The following is a 19,406-nucleotide window of genomic DNA, read 5'->3' as shown; positions in this document are numbered from 1 at the left end:
AAGAGGAAGAGGTCTGTGGGAGCAGGAGGTGGAGGTGGAGGAGGAGGAGGAGGTGGAGGAGGAGCGTTAAGAGATTAGGAAGAAAATGTAAAATGCAGGTAGACGAGAAAAGTTTTGTTGCAGATTAGAAATTAAGTGAGAATGGAAGATGCAGCTCCTGATGATGATGATGGTGATGATGATGATGATGACGAGGAGGAGGAGGAGGAGGTTAGTAATGATGATAAAGATAATAACAACAATAGTGATGATAAAATGGAAAATAAACAAGAAGAAAGAAAGCTTGTAATAATATCGAAAAGAAGAAGAAAAGATGATGATGGTAAGATAAGGAAGACGTATGAGAAGAAAAGAAAGACGAATTGAAAGATAAGAAGATGAAGTTGAAGAAATAAAAGATAAAAAGAAGAAGATGAAGAAGAAAAAGAAGATGGAAAAGAAAAAGAAGATGAAAAAGAAAAAGAAGATAAAGAAGAAAAAGTTGAAGAAGAAAAAAGATGTAGAAAAAGAGAAGAAAAAGAAGAAAAAAGATGAAGAAAAAAAAGATGAAGAAGAAAAAGAAGAAGAAGAAGAACAACAACAACAACAACAACAACAACAATATTTTCGCCTCGTGTTTCATTACATTCGCAAAAAAAATGCAAAACTCAACCTCAATTTTTTTTTCGTGTTCTGAAAATGTAAAAAATCTTATCAGCGACATTTTTTTTTTATTAACATTTCTCATTTTTCGTCTAGTTTTTATTTTTATTCCTATGGTCGGGGAATTTGAAAAGATGACATTATATTTCTTCTTCTTCTTCTTCTTCTTCTTATTATTATTATTATTATTATTATTATTATTATTATTATTATGAAAACAAAAAGAAAACAAGAAAAAACAAGTAAACAAAATCAAGAACCAAAACAAAAAGATAAAAGAGAAAAAACAAACAAAAATAGAAAAGAAAAAACAAGAATAAAGAAAAAAAAAAGAAAAAAAGAAGAGGATAAAAAAATCTCTATACCATACACTCATCCAACGTGTGTGTGTGTGTGTGTGTGTGTGTGTGTGTGTGTGTGTGTGTGTTTACCTGAGTGCCCGGGCCCATCCACACGCATTCGGCCTAACTCTATCTCTGACTCTAAATTTTTGAGGGTTAAGTAGGCTGGTCGAGGAAGAGGAGGAGGAGGAGGAGAAAGAGGAGGGGAGGAAGAGGAGGGGAGGAAGGCCTGGTAATGGTGGGGGGGGAAAGAAGGAAGGAAGGAAGGAAGGAAACTGATATATAATGAAAGAAAACGAATGCAGGAAAAGAAGAGAGAGAGAGAGAGAGAGAGAGAGAGAGAGAGAGAGAGAGAGAGAGAGAATAGAGAGCGGAGCGAGGGGTGGAGAGGAAAGCTGTGAGGCAGAACAGGGTGAGAGAGAAAAAGAGAGCAAGGGGAAGGGGAGAGAGCGAGGAGGGGAAGGGGGGAGGGGAGGAAAGGTAAATTGAGGTAAGGGGGGCGGAGGGGGGCGGGGGATCTGTGATTGACTTAGCAACACTGGGTCAAAGAGAGAGAGAGAGAGAGAGAGAGCGAGAGAGGGAGAGAGAGAATTTCCTTCCTTTATTAACAGTACTACCTCTCTCTCTCTCTCTCTCTCTCTCTCTTGTTTCCTCTCTTTCTTCCTAAAACATTTCCTTCTCTCCTCCCTTCCTCTTCCTCCCCTTTTTCTTCCTCTGTCTCTCCCTCCCTTTCTTCCTCCATCTCTCTCCCCCTCTCTCCCCCTTATTCCTCCACCTCTGACTACCTCTCTCTCTCTCTCTCTCTCTCTCTCTCTCTCTCCCCCTTTCTTCCTCCACCTCTTCCCTCTTCTTTCTTTTTCCACCTCCCTCAGCATCCCTTTACTTTTTATCTCCCCTTCCTCTTTTCTCTCCTTTCTCATACTTCCTTATATTCTTCTTCCGGTTCCCCTCCTCCTCCTCCTCCTCCCCTTCCGTCCCCCTTAACCAAACAATGTCTCCGGTATATCACGTGCTCTTTAAGGCCTAGAGAGAGAGAGAGAGAGAGAGAGAGAGAGAGAGAGAGGGGGGGGGGTGGCGGGGAACAGGAAGGAAACTGTTGGAAGACGACTAACTTCAGAGAGAGAGAGAGAGAGGGGGGGGGATGAAACTTAGGACTAATGACAGTAGAGAAGACAGAGAAGACAGAGAGAACAAGAGAAGAAAGAGAGAAGAAAAGAGGATTATATGTACGTGTGTGTGCGTCTCTCTTGCGCATAATCACACACACACACACACACACACACACACACACACACACATTATTCTCTTAAAAGTTTATTCTAGCGTGAAAGAAAGGATGATATGGTATGGTGGTGATGGTGATGGTTGTGGTGAAGGGATGCGCTATAGAGTTATGGTAAAGTATGGTGAGTGAAGGAAATATCAGTTTGGGAAAGTTTTATAATAGAAGAGATGATGATGGTGGTGGTGGTGGTTGAATTCAAAGATGGTATTGGTTGTGTTGATGGTTTTGTTGTGTGAGAAAGAAAGGAAAGAAGAAAAGAGAAAGAGGAGGTAGAAGAAGGGAATAAGAATAGGGAGAACAGAAGTACAAAGAAGAAGAAGGAAGGGAAGGGAAAAATAATAGAGAGGAAAAAGGAAAGGAAATTAAAGACTGTCCAACTTCCTAATGCAAGACTTAAACCCGCGTCGTGGATAGGGGGGGAGTGCCAAGTAACCTCCATAACCGATATTAACATGTTTGGTATCATTTATATAGCTTTTTTTTTGTGTGAGAAACATGTGATGACCCTTCGGTTTGCTCTCTCTCTCTCTCTCTCTCTCTCTCTCTCTCTCTCTCTCGTGAAGGCGTGAGTTGTGACGTTCCCTTCTCCCTCATAACTGCCACATCAAGTATTTGCTGGAGGAGGAGGAGGAGGAGGAGGAGGAGTTGATAGAAAGGGAACAGAGGGGGTAAAGAGGGTGAGCTGGGTTGAGGAGGAAACTGAGAGGAAGATGAAGAGGAGGAGGAGGAGGAGGAGGAGGAAAGGAAGGGAATAAACAGTAAGGAATGGAGGGGAAGAGGAAAAGAAGGAAGGAAGGAAGGAAGGAAATAAACAGTTAGGAATGGAGGGAATGTAGTAAATGAAGAGGAAAGGAAGGAACGGAGAAAGATAAGAGGAGAAAAAAGAGGAAAAAGAAGAGGAAGGGGAACGAGAAAGAAGGGAAGAGAAGAGAGAAAGAAGGGAAGGGGAGGGGAAGGCAAGAAGGAAGGGGAAGATAAGGAGGAGAGGGAGAGGGGAAGGGTAAGAGGAAAGTTATATATGGTTAAGGAGGAGGAGGAAAGAGGAGGAGGAGGGGAAGAGGGGAGTTTTGAAGGAGGAGGAGGAGGAGGAGGAGAAACGTGGAAGTTATGACATACCCTCAATGATTCTTCTTCTTCTTCTTCTTCTTCTTCTTCTTTCTCCTCCTCTTTCGCCTCTTTTAACAATTCTCTAACTCTTCCTGAACCTCTTTCCTCTTCCTTAAGCCACTTACTGTCCCTCCTCCTCTTCCTCCTCCTCCTCCTTCTAATCTTTCCCTTCCTCATCTTTCGTCATCTCCTCTCATGCATTGTCCACCTCTCTCTCTCTCTCTCTCTCTCTCTCTCTCTCTCTCTCTCTCTCTCTCTCTCTCCAATCATGCCATCCCTCGCCCTCTTACTCTTCCCCTCCTCCTCCTCCTCCTCCTCCTCCACCTCCTCCAGCACCCCCACCACCCACATACACTCATCAAATTGTTACTCACGTCCACACATGATGTTTATTCGTACACACACACACACACACACACACACACACACACACACACATTGGAATTCCTCAAGGAAGAGAGCGAAATAAAACAGAGCAATATTCTCTCTCTCTCTCTCTGGGAAGCAAAGATCCAGAAAGCACAAAACAAATAAATATCACGTGAGAGAGAGAGAGAGAGAGAGAGAGAGAGAGAGAGAGAGAGAGAGAGAGAGAGAGAGAGAGAATTGCTTACATAGATGGGGGAAAACAGTGCAGGAGAAGAAGAGGAAGAGGAGGAGGAGGAGAAATTAGGGAGAGGGAGGGAAGAATGGAAGAAAAGGAGAATAAGGAAATGGAAGAGAAACACAGAAAATTAAGAAAGAAAGAACGAAGTAGAAAGAAAGTAAAAGAAAGAAAGAAATTAAGACAGAAAGAACGAAAGAAAGAGGCGGAAAGCAAGAAAAAAAAATAGAAAAGAAAAAGAGAGAAAGGAAAAGAAAGGAATAGAGGAAGAAATAGAGAAAGTCAAAGGAAGAGAGGGAGAAAGAAAAAAAATCCACCTATATATATAAGGAACATTAAACAGCTTACACGGGAAGCAAACTGTGAAGGCGCGAAAACACAGGTAACGGGCAAAAGGTGAAAGGTGTGAGAGAGGAACCACCTGCGAAATTAAAAACAACACCTTGATTTATCTGAACACCTGTAGACGAGAGACCATCACCACCACCGCCACCATCATCACTACCATCATCATCATCACTACCACCATCATGATCCTCCCCTTCCTCCTCCTCCTCCACCTGCGAAATTAAAAACAACACCTTGATTTATCTGAACACCTGTAGACGAGAGACCATCACCACCACCGCCACCATCATCACTACCATCATCATCATCACTACCACCATCATGATCCTCCCCTTCCTCCTCCTCCTCATCATCATCATTATCATCACCATCATCGTCAGGGTCATTATCACCCTATTTCCCTTGTTAACTTGGGTAAGAGGCTTTGTGGAGGGGTGTAGAAGGGGTGGAGGGAGGTGATGGGAAGGTGTGAGTGGGAAGGGCAAGGGAGAGGAAGAAGGTTGAGAAGAAAGGGAAGGAGAGGGAAAAGGATAATGAGGGGAAGGGAAGGATGAAGATTAGTGGGGAAAGAGAATGAAGAAAAGGGAAGGAAAGGGAAGGGAAGCAAAAGAAGCTAGTGGCATAGATAATGAAGGAAAGGAAAGGGGAAGGAGAAGGATAGCAAGGTTAGAAGTTGAAAGGAAGGGAAGTGAAGAGGAGGAAGAATGTTATGGGTTTAAGGGGACGAAGGGAACGAAGGTGAAATAAAAGGAGATACAAAGGAAGAGCAGGAACGGAAAGAGAAGGGAATGGAATGGAAGGGGAGGGGAAGGAAAGGGAAAGGAAGGCAATGGACGGGAAAAGAAGTGAAGGGAAGGGAAGGGAAGGGAAGGTCAGCCAGAGCACTTGTGACATAAAACTCGAAGATTTAACAGAAGCGTTCGACAGAGGAAGGGCGGCGAAAGTGTTTGTGAGGTGGAGAGAGAGAGAGAGAGAGAGAGAGAGAGAGAGAGAGAAAGAGTGAGAGTGTAAAGAAGCTAGTACTCTTTCCTGGAATCTCTCTCTCTCTCTCTCTCTCTCTCTTCTCTTCTCTTTTTCTCTTTTTTAGTATTTTTCTTCGTAGTGAGATGTAATATTTTTCCTCCATATCTATACTTCCACCTTCCTTCTTCTTCTTCTTCTTCTTCTTCTTCTTCTTCTTCTCTTCCTCCTCCTCCTCCTCCTCCTCCTCCTCCTCCGCAGTTGGCTCAGGTCAAGGGAGCGAAACTCTTAAAACTCCATAAATTTCAGGGTCATACGATCCGCTTGTGGCCTAGTGGAGGGCGGGGGGGGGACAGGAAGGGGGGCGGAGGTCGGTGTGGATGGGGGGGGGGGCAGGAAGATGGGAGGAGGTCGGGGTGGCGGTGGAAAGGGGTGAGATAGAAAGGGTGCTGAGAGGGAGGGGTGATGGGTGATGCTGGGGTGTGAGAGGAGGGGAGGAAAGGGGATAAAGGGGTGATGGGTGATGCTGGGGGTGGGAGATGAGGGGGAAGGGGGGGGATGGGAGGGGTGCAGAAAGAAGGGGAGGAGGTTGTGGTGGGGTACAGGAGAGGATGAGATGGAAGAAGGGGAGGAAATGGAGGAGGAGGAGGAGGAGGAGGTGCTGGTAGGAGGTGATGGAGGTGGAAGGTGGAGGTGGAAGTGGATATTGTGGTGATGAAATGAGTGAAAAAAATATAAATCATTGTGTGTGTGTGTGTGTGTGTGTGTGTGTGTGTGTGTGTGTGTGTGTGTGTGTGTGTGTGTGTGTGTGTGTATAGGATGTTTAGAATATGTAGGACATCAAAAAAGGATGTATAGGAAGTTTAGACTGTCATTTTACTGTGTGTGTGTGTGTGTGTGTGTGTGTGTGTGTGTGTGTAGGGGCCCTAGTAACGTCAAGAGGTGCGGGGAGGCTTCTGTTATAGCGGTGACGTCACATCCTGCAGATAAGCTACGTAGACTAGGTGGAGGAGGGACTATACCATTTGCTTCTTATCCTCCTCCTCCTCCTCCTCCTCTTCCTCCTCCTCCTCTTCTTCCTCCTCCTCCTCCTCCTTATTCTCACTTATTTCACCTCCTCTTCCTACTTCTTCATCTTTTCTTCTCCTCCTCCTCCTCCTCCTCCTCCTCCTACTCCTCACTTCTTTCACCTCCTCCTCCTACTTTATCTTTTCTCCTCCTTCTCACTCCTTTTCCTCGTTTTTTCTTCTTCTTTTTCTTTCTTAGTTTCCTTTATTTATTCTTCTATTCTTCTTTATTTTCGTCTACATTCTCTTCCCATTATTTTTCCTCTCCATATCTACTTCCTCTCCTCCTTCTCCTTCTCCTCCTCTTCTTCTCACTCCTAATCTCTTTTCTTCCTATTTTCTTCATTTCTTCTTCATTTATTTTCTTCCTATTCTTCTTCTCCCTCTCCATATCTATCTCCTTCCTGTCCTCCTCCTCCTCCTCCTCTTCTTTCTCCTGTACAGTCAACCACTCAGCCCCTCTCTACCCCCCTATACCCCGCCCCGTTCCCCGTGCCCCGTCCCCATTCCCCCATTCAAATATACCCCAAATACCCCCCTTACCCTATACCCCACCCCGCCCCGCCCCGCCCCGCATCTCACTCAAAAACTAATAATGTCCAATGATCTTATTAACTGCCCCGTTTCACCCCGCCCCGCCCCGCTTCACCCCGCCTCTTCCCGCCCCGCCCCGCCCCAGAAAAGGTATATTATTAGCGTCATGTGATACGATACATTACTCCCCTCTCCCCCCTTCTCCCCTCCCTTTTCTCCCCTCTTCCGTTGACCTCCAGTCCGCTCCCCTATAAGCTGGTCACCCACACTCGACTTATGCTCCCCACCCCCTCCCCCTTCCCCTCCCCCGCATCTTCCCTCTCATAATTTCCTTACACACCCCAGTCATGGAATCTCCCCAACTATAAAACTACTCACATCATTCTCCTCCCCATCTCCCCACCCCCAGCACCATCCCCCCTCCCTCTCATATTTCCTCCCCACCTCAGTCTTCTCCCCTGTCCCTAACATCTTCTCCCCCTTCCCCTCAATTTCCCTTTATCTCCCCTTCCTACACCTTACCACCCACTCCCCTTCCTTTCATCTCCCACTCTTCATCATCTCTCCATTCCCCCACTTCCCCTTCTTCCTCTCCCCCTACTTTCTCATTTTTATTGTCTCCCCTTCACCCCCTACTTCTCCTCCTTCACCCTCCACCACCACCACCTTCTCCCCTTCACTCCCCTCTTTCTTCCCCTTCCTTCCCAACTCTATTTTCTTATACATCTCTCTCTCCCTCCCTTCTCCTACCACCCCTTCTCTCTCTTCCTCTCTCCCTCCCATTCCTCCCCTGACTTTCTCATTCATCTCTCTCCCTTCCCCTCCCTCCCCCTCCTCCCCCCTCCTCGCCACCCACCTTCGCCAATTATCGATTCATGTAACTCTAACCTTTTATGGGAGTCGTTAGGAAGTGTGGATGGGCGCCTCTTGGGGTGGGCGCTGTGGGCGGTGTATTGGGGTGGAGGGGGGTAGGAAGGGGTGTGTGTGGGAGGGGGAGGTTGTTGTCGGAATGCGAGTTGATCTTTGGCCGGTGGAGGAGGAAGGAAAAGGAAGAGAAGGAAGGAAGGTGGAAATTATTAAAAGGAAAAAGGGAAGGAATGAAAGGGAGAGGTACTTATTAGCCTTTTCTCCCTTTTTCCATCACCTCTCCCTTCTCTTCTCTTTCCTTCCCTTTCCTTCCCTTTCTTTCCCTCTCCTTCCATCCCTTTCCATTACCTCCTTTCTCTTCCCTTCCCTTTCCTTTCCTTCCTTTCCCTCTCCTTCCTTCCCTTTCCATTACCTCCCTTCCCTTCCCTTCCTTTCCCTCCCTTCCCTCCCTTTCCATTACCTCACTTCCATTCCTCTCCCCTTTCCTTATCTTTTATCCACTTTTCTTCATCTTCATTTTTTTTCTCTCCTCTTTCCTCTTCCCTTTCCTTCACCTCCCTTCCTTTTGCTTCCCTTCATCTCCTCCCCTTTCTTTCCATTCCCCTTCCAAGCTTTCTCTCACACCCCTTCCTCTCTTCTACCCTCCCCCTTTTTCCTCACCTCCTTCCTCTTCCTCCTTTTTTTCTCCCCTCTTTCCCCTCCCTCCTAACCCTGTCTACCCATCCCCCCCTCCAATCCCCTCCCACCCCCCCTCTTCCTCCCCTCCTCCCCTCCCCTTATGCCTGTAGGTGCATGATAGAGATTTTAAAGTTATATTTTTCCTCCTCTATTAAATACCTGGCGTTCCTTTCCTAAGAATTTTCCTTCATTTACAACTTTGTGGCGGCGGGAGGGAGGAAAGGAGGAGGAAGAAGGCAAGAAGGCGTGAAGACCCTCCTCCTCCTCCTCTTCCTCCTCCTCCTCCTCCTCCTCTTCCTCCTGGCGATATGCACTTACGAGATAAAAAAAAAGGAAGGAAGGAAAAGGAAAAGACGGGTAAGGAAAAGAGAGGAAAAAAGGGAAAGGAACGGGGAGGATAAAAAGGGAAAAGAGGGGAAAGGAAGGGAGGAGGAAAAGAGGGGAAAGGAACGGGGGAGGAGGAAAAAAGAGGGTAAAGGAACGGGGGAGGAGGAAAAGAGGGGAAAGGAACGGGGGAGGAGGAAAAAAGGGGAAAGGAACGGGGGAGGAGGAAAAGAGGGGAAAAGAACGAGGGGAGGAAAAAAGAGGAAAAAAGGAGGGAGGAAAAAAAGGGAAAAACGGGGGAAGAAAAAGACGGGAAAGAACGGGGGAGGAAAAGAGGGAAAAGAACGGAGAGGAAAAGAGGGAAAAGGAAGGGGGAGGAGGAAATGAGGGAAAAGGGAGGAGGGGAGGAAGAGAGGGGAAAAGAACGAAGGGAGGAAGAGGAAAAAAGGGGGGGAGGAAAATAGGGGAAAATAAGGGGAGTGAGGAAAAAAGGGAAGGGAAACGGAAGAAAAAGAGGGGAAAGAAGAGAAAAAAGGAAAGGAATAATATTAATGTGATATGTAATACTGATACTACTACTACTACTACTACTACTACTACTACTACTACTACTACTACTACTGCGCATATGAACGTAATGTATATGGCAACGTTCTCTCGACTACAAACGTTTATGAAATTGCATACATATTAAACAAGCACGATTCGCCTCCTCCTCCTCCTCCTCCTCCTCCTCCTCGTCTCATGTTCCGAGCTCCACCTTCTCTTTTTCACTTCCTCTTCATTCCTTCTCTTCTCCTATTCCTCTTCCTCTTCTTTCCCCCTCTTCTCCTCTTCCTCCTTTTCAATTAATACGTATCTCTTCTTCATCCCTCTTTTCTCCCTCCTCCTCCTTCTTCCTCTTCTTCTCTTCTCTTATTCCTCTTCCTCCTCTTCATTTGGTATGTGTCTCCTCTTAATTCCTCTTCTCTCCTCTCATATTCCCATGCCTCTCATTTCCTCCTCCCCCGTCTCCCTCCCTTCCTCTAACCAGCATCTCTCTCTCTCTCTCTCTCTCACGCCGCGACTCTTAACACTGACCCCAATTAAGCATCTCTTGTCACACGGCGCCAGACAGAACGGGGAGCAGATGGTGGGTCTCTCTCTCTCTCTCTCTCTCTCTCTCTCTCTGTAATCGTTTCCATCATCATCATCGTCATTATCATAAAAATCAGTATTGTTAGCTTCATTACTAAAAAAAGAAAAACAGGGCGGATATCAAAAGTTCAAAGGCTAATGTTACGGGGTTGAGCGCCGAGGCTACGCGCAGTTATACCATATGCTTTCCCCTTATATAATTCACCTAACCTAACTTCTCATTACGACTTCCTACCATTCCGTATTTCTTCTTCACTATAAAGGTTCTAATTCCACCCAACACAATCCCCATCCCATTCCATAACATCACGGCATACAGGATCAACACACACACTCACTACCATTAGCTTCGTGGGCGTCCCCTTTCACCACCACCTCCTTTACTCCGCGTTGGCTCATACATTTCCTAACCAGTAGCCAGAATCGACATCCTGGAGGCTTGCCACTGGGCCTTGTCGCTGGGAATGGGGCTCACGGATTATGCAGGTAACTCACCGTGATTCCCAGGTACACAACTGGTGGCTGGACTCACGGGGACTCGAGTGGTTCCCCGGTAGAGTAAAGACTTAGATCGGTATTATAAGACACTCGCTTCTCATATCAACTATTTCTAAAGGTCAAAGAGGGGATCAATCGGGTTCTAATGAGTGTTTCTTTAGATTCACGGTACAGAAGAAGGGTCAAACTACCACCAGGGTCATAAAACTACTCCTGGAAATGTCCCAAACTCCTATGAAAGCCTTGTCAAATATCAGTGCTTGGGCGACGAGATGTTTTAAAATACGACCCTAAGAGGACATGAGTGGGCATGATGTGTTAAGTCTCCCAATAGCCACAGAATAGGACATAGAAAGGTGATGATGATGGTGGTGCAGGTGGGTATAGTGATTAGTGGTGGTGATGGTGATGATAGGTAGTGGTGATATGGGAAATGGTGTTTTGTCATGTATATAGGATTTGATTGTGTTGGGTTATCCACTTCTTTGGGCTCAGGATAGTATGAGGATTCCGGAGTAGTGTCGAATCCTCCTCTTCCTCTTCCTGCTCCTCCTCCTCCTTATTTACCATATTTCCCGCCCTTCTCCACCCACCTCCTTCCACACGACTTGAATTCCCTTATTGTGCCCACACCCACACCCACCAACACTTACACCCACACACTGTCCTTCCTTGCCCTTCCCTTCCCTTGCCTGTCCTGCCCTAATATACCCTTCCTTTCCTTGCCCTCTCCCTCCCTTCCCTTCCCTTCCTTTCCCTCCCTTCCCTTCCCTTGCCTGTCCTGTTCTAACATATCCTTTCTTTCCTTGCCCTGTCCTTCCCTTCCCTTCCTTTCCTTTCCCTTCCCTTCCCTTCCCTTGCCTGTCCTGCCCTAACATATCCTTTCTTTCCTTGGCGTGTCCCTCCCTTCCCTTCCTTTCCCTTCCCTTCCCTTCCCTTTCCTGTCCTAACATATCCTTTCTTTCCTTGCCCTGTCCTTCCCTTCCCTTCCCTTCTCCTTCACCACCACCATCACCACAACCCCTTTCTACCCCTCCTGTCTACTGTCCCCTTCTCCCCTCTTCCATATCCTCCCCATTCCCCCATTCCCTTCTACCCTTCTCGTCCACTGTGTATCTTCCTTCTCCCCATCTTTCCCCCTCCCTCTCTCCCCCGTCCCTCCCCATGTGCTGTCACCCTTCCCTCTTACCCCTATTCCTCTTCCTCCCCACTCCCCTTCTCCCCGTCCATCTCCCCTTCCCCATCTCTCTCGTGCCCAATTATCCTTCCTGCCCATGTCCTCCCTGCCCCCTTTCCTAATACCCCCCCCTCCCTCTCTCCCCTTGAATTCCTCCTTATCCCCCTGTATCCTTCCCCTTCCCCTCTCACCTCTCCCCACTTTGTATTCCTCCCACTCAATATTCTGTACCCTCCCCAACTTATACGCTGCACTTCCCCTCCCCACCGCGCTCCCCTCCCCCTAACCTTGTTGCATTCCTCCCCAACCAATATACTGCAGCCTGCTTTCCTCCCTACCGCTTCCCTCCCCATAACCTTTCCTTACCCTCTCCCCTAACCAATACACTGTTCTCTCCCCAACCAAAACACTGCACTACCCTCCCCACTACGTCCTCCCCATCCCATGCGCCGTACCCTCCCTATACAGTACCTCCTCCTTCCCCACTCCTCCCCCCTTCCCCTCCCCTCCCCACCCCTCGTATTTCTCTCCCGTCGTAATAATAATGCATAGGTAAGACAGACGCCGGCGGGAACGAACACACACACACACACACACACACACACACACACACACACACAACGATGAACAATGGAGTGTTGCTATAGCCGTGTGCATCGTGTCCTGAGGCTTGTCAAGGGAGAGAAGGGGAAGGAAGGGAGAAGGAGGGGAGGTAAGGAAGGAGAGAGAGAGAGAGAGAGAGAGAGAGAGAGAGAGAGAGAGAGAGAGAGAGAGAGAGAGAGAAACAAGAATGGGTGAGAGAAAGGAACACAAACACATACATAAAAACACACACACATTTATAGGGAAGGAGGGAGGGAGAGACGAAGGGACGGAGAAAGGGAGGGACGAAGGGACGAAGGGAGAGCAATGCAACACTTAAAGGGAGGGAGGGAGGGAGGGAACGAGTTGTAACACTGACTGGCGGCAGGAATTAAGGGAGAGAAGGGAGGGAGGGAAGGAACATACATTAGGGAGGAAGGAAGGGAGTGAGTGCGTGAGGGAGGGAGAGAAAGAGGAAGGGAAGGAAAGAAAGAAGGGAGATGCAAGATTTAAAAAGAAGGAAAGGAAGGAAATATCAGAGGAAGGAAGAGAAGAAGGGAGGGAAAGAAAGAAGGGAGATGCAAGACTTAAAAGAGGAGAAAGAAAGGAAGTGTGGGAGGGAGGAAGAGATAAAAAGGGAGGGAATGAGGGAGGGAGATAAAAGATCACAACGCTTATATAAGAGAGAAGAAAGGGAGGGTGAGTAAGGGAGGGGAGGGAAAGAGGGGAAAAGGGAGAGAAAAAAGGGGAGGGGGAATACAAGGGAGGGAAGGAAAGAGAAAAAGGGGAAAGGGAGAGAAAGAAAGAGAGTATGAGAAAGCTAAAGAGGAAGGGAAAGAGGGAGGGGAAAAGGGAGAGAAAAAAAGGGAGGGGGAAAACAAGGGAGGGAAGGAAGGAACATCACCACGCCGTTATAGAAGAAGAAGAATGAAGTGTGAGAAGGAGGGAGAGATAAAGGGAGGAAGAGAAGGTAGAGGGAGGAAGGGAAGGAAGGGAGGATATTATGCAACACTTAAAGACGGAAGGGCGGTGAAGGGCAGGAAGGAAGCATCAAGGGAAAGGGAAAGCAACACACACACACACACACACACACACACACACACGTGGCTACACCTCTGCGCTATGATGGGAAACTCCACGATTAACAACAACAACAACAACAACAACAACAATGACGAATTACAAATGGTTACGAAATTAATAAAGCGTCGTAGGGCAGAGCACGTAGTAATGGGTTTAAACTGGATAAGTTCAGATTCAACAGGGACATGGGCAAAAATTGGTTTAATAACAGAGTGGTGGATGAGTGGAACAGGCTGAGCAGTCATGTACGTGAATGCCAGTACAATTGTCACATTCAAAAATAGATTAGATAAATTCATGGACAGTGATATTAGGTGGGGTTAGATTCACGGGAGCTTAGGTTCAAAGGAGAAAAAGAAGAAGATGAAGGAGAAGAAGAAGAAGAAGAAGAAGAACAGGAAATAAACAAAACGCACAAGAAGACCAAGAAGAAAGACGGAAAAGAAAGAAAGGAAGAACAAATTAATGAACGGAAAGGAGCAAAAGGATGAAGAAAAGTGACATTTGATAACATTAGGTCAGAAAACGTAGAAAACGGGAGGAGGAGGAGTCGAAAGAAAGAGATGATGTCAGAAGAAAAGTGAGGAGGAGGGGAAGGAGATGAAGTTGATGATGATAGTGGCATTAAGAAAAGAGAAGGAAAAAAAACAAAAAGAGGAGGAGGAGGAGGAGAAGTAAACGAGGGCTAAAGGAGAATGAGGTGATTTCAGAACGTCAGCGAAAGATATAGAAATGACAAGATAAGGTCACAAAAAAAGATTAAAAAAAGTTGAGAAAGAGGAAGAGAAGGAGGAGGAAGAAAGAGGAAGAGGAGTAAACGAGAACCAGAGGAAGAGAATGACAACTGAAAATGAGAAAAGAAATAGAAAAGAAAGTTAACGAGAAGACAAACGAAATAACGTGAGGAGGAGGAGGAGTAAAGTGGAGTGAAGGAGTGGAGTGAATGTGGAATGTGGGAGTGGAGTGAGTGATAAACAGTTTCTTACCACACGACACAGCTGATAAAAAAAAAAACATGCAACTCACTCATTACCAAACGGAGTGGAGTGGAATGGAGTAAATGCGTGGAGAGAGGGAGTGAATGTGGAATGTGAGAGTGGAGTGGATGGTACAGATTCTACCCACATGACACACGATAAAAAAAAGCATAAGCAACTCCACTTATTGTCAAAAAGATTACGAGTGGAGTATATGTGGAGAGAGGGAGTGGAGTGAATGTGGAATGTGGCAGTGGAGTGGATGACAGATTCTACCCACATGACACGATAAAAAAAACATAAGCAACTCCACTCATTGCCAAAAAGATTACGAGTGGAGTATATGTGGAGAGAGGGAGTGAAGTGGAGTGAATGTGGAGTGTAGAGGTGGAGTGGGTGACAAACAGCTTCTACTAGGCATGCGCAATCAACTTACGACGAAAAGGAATGGAGTGGAGTAGAGTGGAATTAAATACAAAGATAGTGTGTGGAGTCAAGCGAAGGTGGAGTAAGAAAGTGGAGTAGGATGGATGACAAACAGCTTCCACCCACATGACTAACCTGATAAAAAAAATCACCCATCTAACTCATTACTAGGAGGAACTGAGTGGAGTGGATTAAATACCAAGAGAATGAAGTGGAGTGAGTGGAGTGAATATGGAGTGCGTAGGAGTGGAATGGATGACAAGCAGCTCCTACCTATATGACAACTGATAAGATAGACGGTATATACTCCACTAGCTCATTACCGAATACCAAAAGATACCAAAAGGGAGTAATGTGGAGTGAATGCGAAGAGAGGAAGTGGAGTTAATATGGAGTGCAGGAGTGGAGTGACAGTTTCTACTAAGCATATGCAACTCAATATCAAAGGGAATGGAGTAGAGTGGAATTAATAGGAGAGAGGGAGTGAAGTGGAGTGGATGTGGACTTTGGGAGTGGAGTTGGTAATACACGAACAGATAAACAGGATAAACAACTCACAACTCACTCATTACTAAAAGGAGTGGAGTAGAGTGGAGTTAACAGAGAGAGAGGGAGTGAATGTGGAGTGAATATGGAGTGGGTAAAAAACAGCTCCAATCCACATGACAACACAAACCCACTAAACTAACATATCACCAGTAGGGAGTGGAGTGCAGGAGTTATTACTGGGACGGGGAGTGGAGTGGAGTGAATATGGAGTGTAGGAGTGAAGTGGATGGTGACACACAACTCCAATCCACATGACAACACAAACTCCACTAACAACAACATATCACCGGTAGGAAAAGGAGTGGAAGAGGAGTAAACATGGAGATTGGGAGTGAAGTGGAGTGTAGGAGTGGAGTGGATGACAAGCAACTCCAACCCACATGACGACACAAACTCCACTGACAAACTCACTTAACCAACATATCATCGGTAGGAAAGGAGTGGAAGAGGAGTAAACATGGAGATTGGGAGTGAAGTGGAGTGTAGGAGTGGAGTGAATGACAAGCAACTCCAACCCACATGACGACACAAACTCCACTGACAAACTCACTTAACCAACATATCATCGGTAGGAAAGGAGTGGAAGAGGAGTGAACATGGAGATAGGGAGTGAAGTGGAGTGAATAAGGAGTGGAGTGGATGACATGCAACTCCAACCCACATGACGACACAAACTCCACTGACAAACTCACTAAACCAACTTAATTATCACCGGTAGCAAAACGAGTTGAGTGAAGAAGTAAATACCGAGTGCCCAGGTAACACACACGGGGGGCAGCCTCAGGTAATACCCCTTCCTCCCCCTCCCTACCTGACTCTCACTAACCTCTCACTCTTCTCTCGTAACAGTCCAGTTGTGATAAGCTCCCGACGCGCGCGCACATCCACACTCCACCACTGAACTTGTAAGACTGACTGTGTGTGTGTGTGTGTGTGTATGTGTGTGTGTGTTTGGCTGGGGGGAGGGAGGGGAGTGGTGATGGCTCCTCTCTCTCTGCCTCTCGCTCTCTCTCTCTCTCACTTCCTCCCCTCTCCCTCTCTCCTTCCCTGCCAGCCTCCCTCCCTCTCTCATGCTCTCCACCTCTCTCTCCTCTCTTTCCCTCCCACCCCACCCGCTCTCTCTCTCTCTCTCTCTCTCTCTCTCTCTCTCTCTCTCTCTCTCACACACACACACACACACACACACACACACACACACACACGGGTTTCAATGATGTGTTTCAGCCCATCTTTTTAGGGGGTGTGATTCCCCTCGTGAGTTTCCTTAAAGATGAGTTTCTCTCCCCGTTTCACCCTCCCCTCCCCTCTCCCTCCCTCCCTTTCCTCCTTTCCTCTCCCTCCTATACCGACTCCGTGACCTCTCCTCCTCCTCCTCCTCCTCCTTCTCTTCCTCACGTGAGAGTTACCCGCCTAAATAATGCATGAATATATATTGTAACAGGTGAGATGAGACGAAGGGAAGGTGTAGTAGTAGTAGTAGTAGTAGTAGTAGTAGAGATAGGGAGAGAGAGATAGATAGATAGATAGATAGATTGATAGATAAGTAAATGAAGAGATAAATCAATTCTAAAGGGAAAGGAGGAGGAGGAGGAGGAGGAGGTGAAGGAGGAAGAGGAGGAGGAGGAGGAAAAGAAAGGAAAAGAAAAAGGCAAAACTCAACATAAATCTGCCTCGCCATTCTGCATGTTTTCAGAATACAGTTTCCTCTCTCTCTCTCTCTCTCTCTCTCTCTCTCTCTCTCTCTCTCTCTCTCTCTCTCTCTCTCTCTCTCTCTCTCTCTCTCTCTCTCTCAATATCCATTTCTTTACCCCTTCATTCATTATTTTTCCTTTCTTTTCATATTCCTCCTTCCCTTTTCTCTCTTTTTCCCATTCCCTTTCTTTATCCTCTGTTTTCTTCCCCATTTCTCCCACCTCTTTAATTCCTCTCTCCCATTTCCCCTTCTGTACCCCTTCATCTTCCCCCCTTCCCCTATTCCCCCTCCCTTTCCATGTCCCTTTTCCTTCCCTCTTCTCTCTTTCGTTATCTGTATTCCCCGGTTTCCCCTTTTCTTTCCTTCCCTTTCAATCCCTTCCTCCCATTCCCCAATTTTTTCATCCTTCCTCATCCTTCAGTTCGCTTTTTTTTTTTCTCTTGTATATTCTTCCCTTTCCTCTCTTACTCCTTTCCCTACCTTTATCCTCTCCTGCTTTCTTCCCCTTTCCTCTTCCCTCTCCTTTCCCCTTAATCCATCTCGCCCAATTCTCTTTTTTTATCCGTTCGTCCTTTCCCTCTTTCTCCTTCCCTTTTTATCCCTTTTTCTTCTTCTCCCTTTCCCCATCTTTATTTCCCTCTCTGTTTTCCCTTTCCGCTTCCCTTTCCTCCCCCCTTTAATCCCTCTCTCCCATTTTCCCCATTTTTTTCGTCCTTCCTCTCCCCTCAACTCATCTATTTTTCTCTTCTTCCCTTTCCTCTCTTTCCCGCATCTTCATCCTCTTCTGTTTTTCTTCCCCTGTCCCATTCTCTTTCCTCTCCCCTTTTCTTTCCTTCCCTTTCAATCCCTCCCTCCCATTTCCCTATTTTTTCATCCTTTCCCATCCGTCTTCTCTTCTCCTATTCCCCATCTTTATCCTCTCCCGCTTTCTTCCCCTTTCCCATTCTCTTTCCTTCCCCTTAATAATCTCTCCCTCACTTTTGCCATTTTCATCCTTTCCTCTTTCGTCTTTCACCTCCATTTTCTCTTGTTCCTTCTTCTTTATCCCTTCTTTATCCCTTCTGTTTTCCCTTTTCCCCTTCCACCCCTTTATCATTCCCTCTCATTCCCCCATTTTTTCATATCATCCTTTCTCTCGTCCCTTCTTCCCTCTCCTATCTTCTTCTTTTCCCCTTCTTTATTCTACTTCCCCTTTCCTTACCATCCTTTTTTTCATCTTTTTCTATTCCCCCTTCTTCCCTATCCTCCCTTCTCCCTTTCCCCTTCTTTATTCTACTGTCACCCCCTTCTCTTATCATCCTTTTTTTCATCTTTTCTATTGCCCCTTCTTCCCTATCCTCCCTTCTCCCTCACCCCATCTTTATTCCCTCCTGCCTTTTTTTCCTCCGTTCCCTCGCTGTGCCCCCAATCGCGCGGTCATGTTTTCAAGGCACCAATAATTATTTCCTCTCTGTTGAGCACCAGTTGAGGGAGGAGAGAGGAAAGGTTTGCATTCGAGGCTAGGCGATGAAAGGGAGGGAGGGAATGAGAGGAGGGAAAGAGAGGGAGGGAAAGAAGGGAGGGACGGAGGGAAGGGATGCTATTAGAGGGACTAGGTCGAGGGGAGGCTGTAAGATGAAAAGGAGGGAGGGAAAGAGGGGAATAGAAGGAAAGGGGGAAGGAAAGAGAGGGAAACAGGGAGAGAGGAGAGGAAAGGAAGGAAGGAAGGAAGGGTTGGATTGGAGGAGACTAGATGATGAAAAGAAGGAAAGGGAAGCAGGAGGGAGGGAAAGAGGGGAAGAGAAGGAAAGGAGGAAGGAAAGAGAAGGGAAACAGGGAGAGAGGAGAGGAAAGGAAGGAAGGAAGGGTTGGATTGGAGGAGACTGGATGATGAAAAGAAGGAAAGGGAAGCAGGAAGGAGGGAAAGAGGGGAAGAGAAGGAAAGGGAGAAGGAAAGAGAAGGGAAACAGGGAGAGAGGAGAGGAAAGGAAGGAAGGAAGGGTTGGATTGGAGGAGACTGGATGATGAAAAGAAGGAAAGGGAAGCAGGAGGGAGGGAAAGAGGGGAAGAGAAGGAAAGGGAGAAGGGAAAGAGAGGGGAGGCAGGAAAAGAAGAAGGGTTACATTTGGAGGGACTAGGTCAAAGGGAGAGGCTGGAAGATGAAAAGGAGGAAAGGGAAGCAGGAGGAAGGGAAAGAGGGGAAGAGAGGGGAGGGAGGAAGAAGATAAATGTTGAAAAGGAGGAAAGGGAAGCAGGAGAAAGGGAAAGAGGGAGGAAAGGAGAGAGGAAGGGAAGATGGGAAATGATTGGGACAGGAAAGGGTGTCTCGAAAAACTGGGTTAATAAATAATATGAGTCTCAAGAGCAAAAAAGGGAATAGAAAGAGGGGAAAAGGAGAGAAATGAAGGAATAAAGGAGGAAAGGAGGAAGGGATGAAAGAAGAAAATAGGTCATAGGAAGTAATAAAAGAAAAGGAATGGAGGGAAAAAAAGGAGAAAAAGAAGAAAAGTAAGGAAAGGAGGAGAAATTAGGAGAAGGGAAGGGGTGA

General features: G+C 46.6%; 1 protein-coding gene across 2 annotated transcripts in view; it reads right to left on the bottom strand.

The window, feature by feature from the left end:
• LOC126983558 (ras-like GTP-binding protein RhoL) overlaps positions 1–16,113 on the bottom strand; it is a 74,969-nt gene extending 58,856 nt beyond the window's left edge. The window contains exon 1 of one of the 2 annotated variants that reach the window (XM_050836382.1): positions 16,013–16,113. In XM_050836382.1, the coding sequence (XP_050692339.1) occupies positions 16,013–16,070 (58 nt within the window). In that variant the 5' untranslated portion in view covers positions 16,071–16,113. The remainder of the gene's footprint in view (positions 1–16,012) is intronic. The other variant, XM_050836450.1, reaches the window with a different exon arrangement.
• Between the last annotated feature and the right edge of the window lie 3,293 nt (positions 16,114–19,406).

The sequence above is a fragment of the Eriocheir sinensis genome, chromosome 1 (genome assembly GCF_024679095.1).
Source record: "Eriocheir sinensis breed Jianghai 21 chromosome 1, ASM2467909v1, whole genome shotgun sequence".
Classification (NCBI taxonomy): domain Eukaryota; kingdom Metazoa; phylum Arthropoda; class Malacostraca; order Decapoda; family Varunidae; genus Eriocheir; species Eriocheir sinensis.
This window is presented reverse-complemented; position numbering and strand designations above follow the sequence as displayed.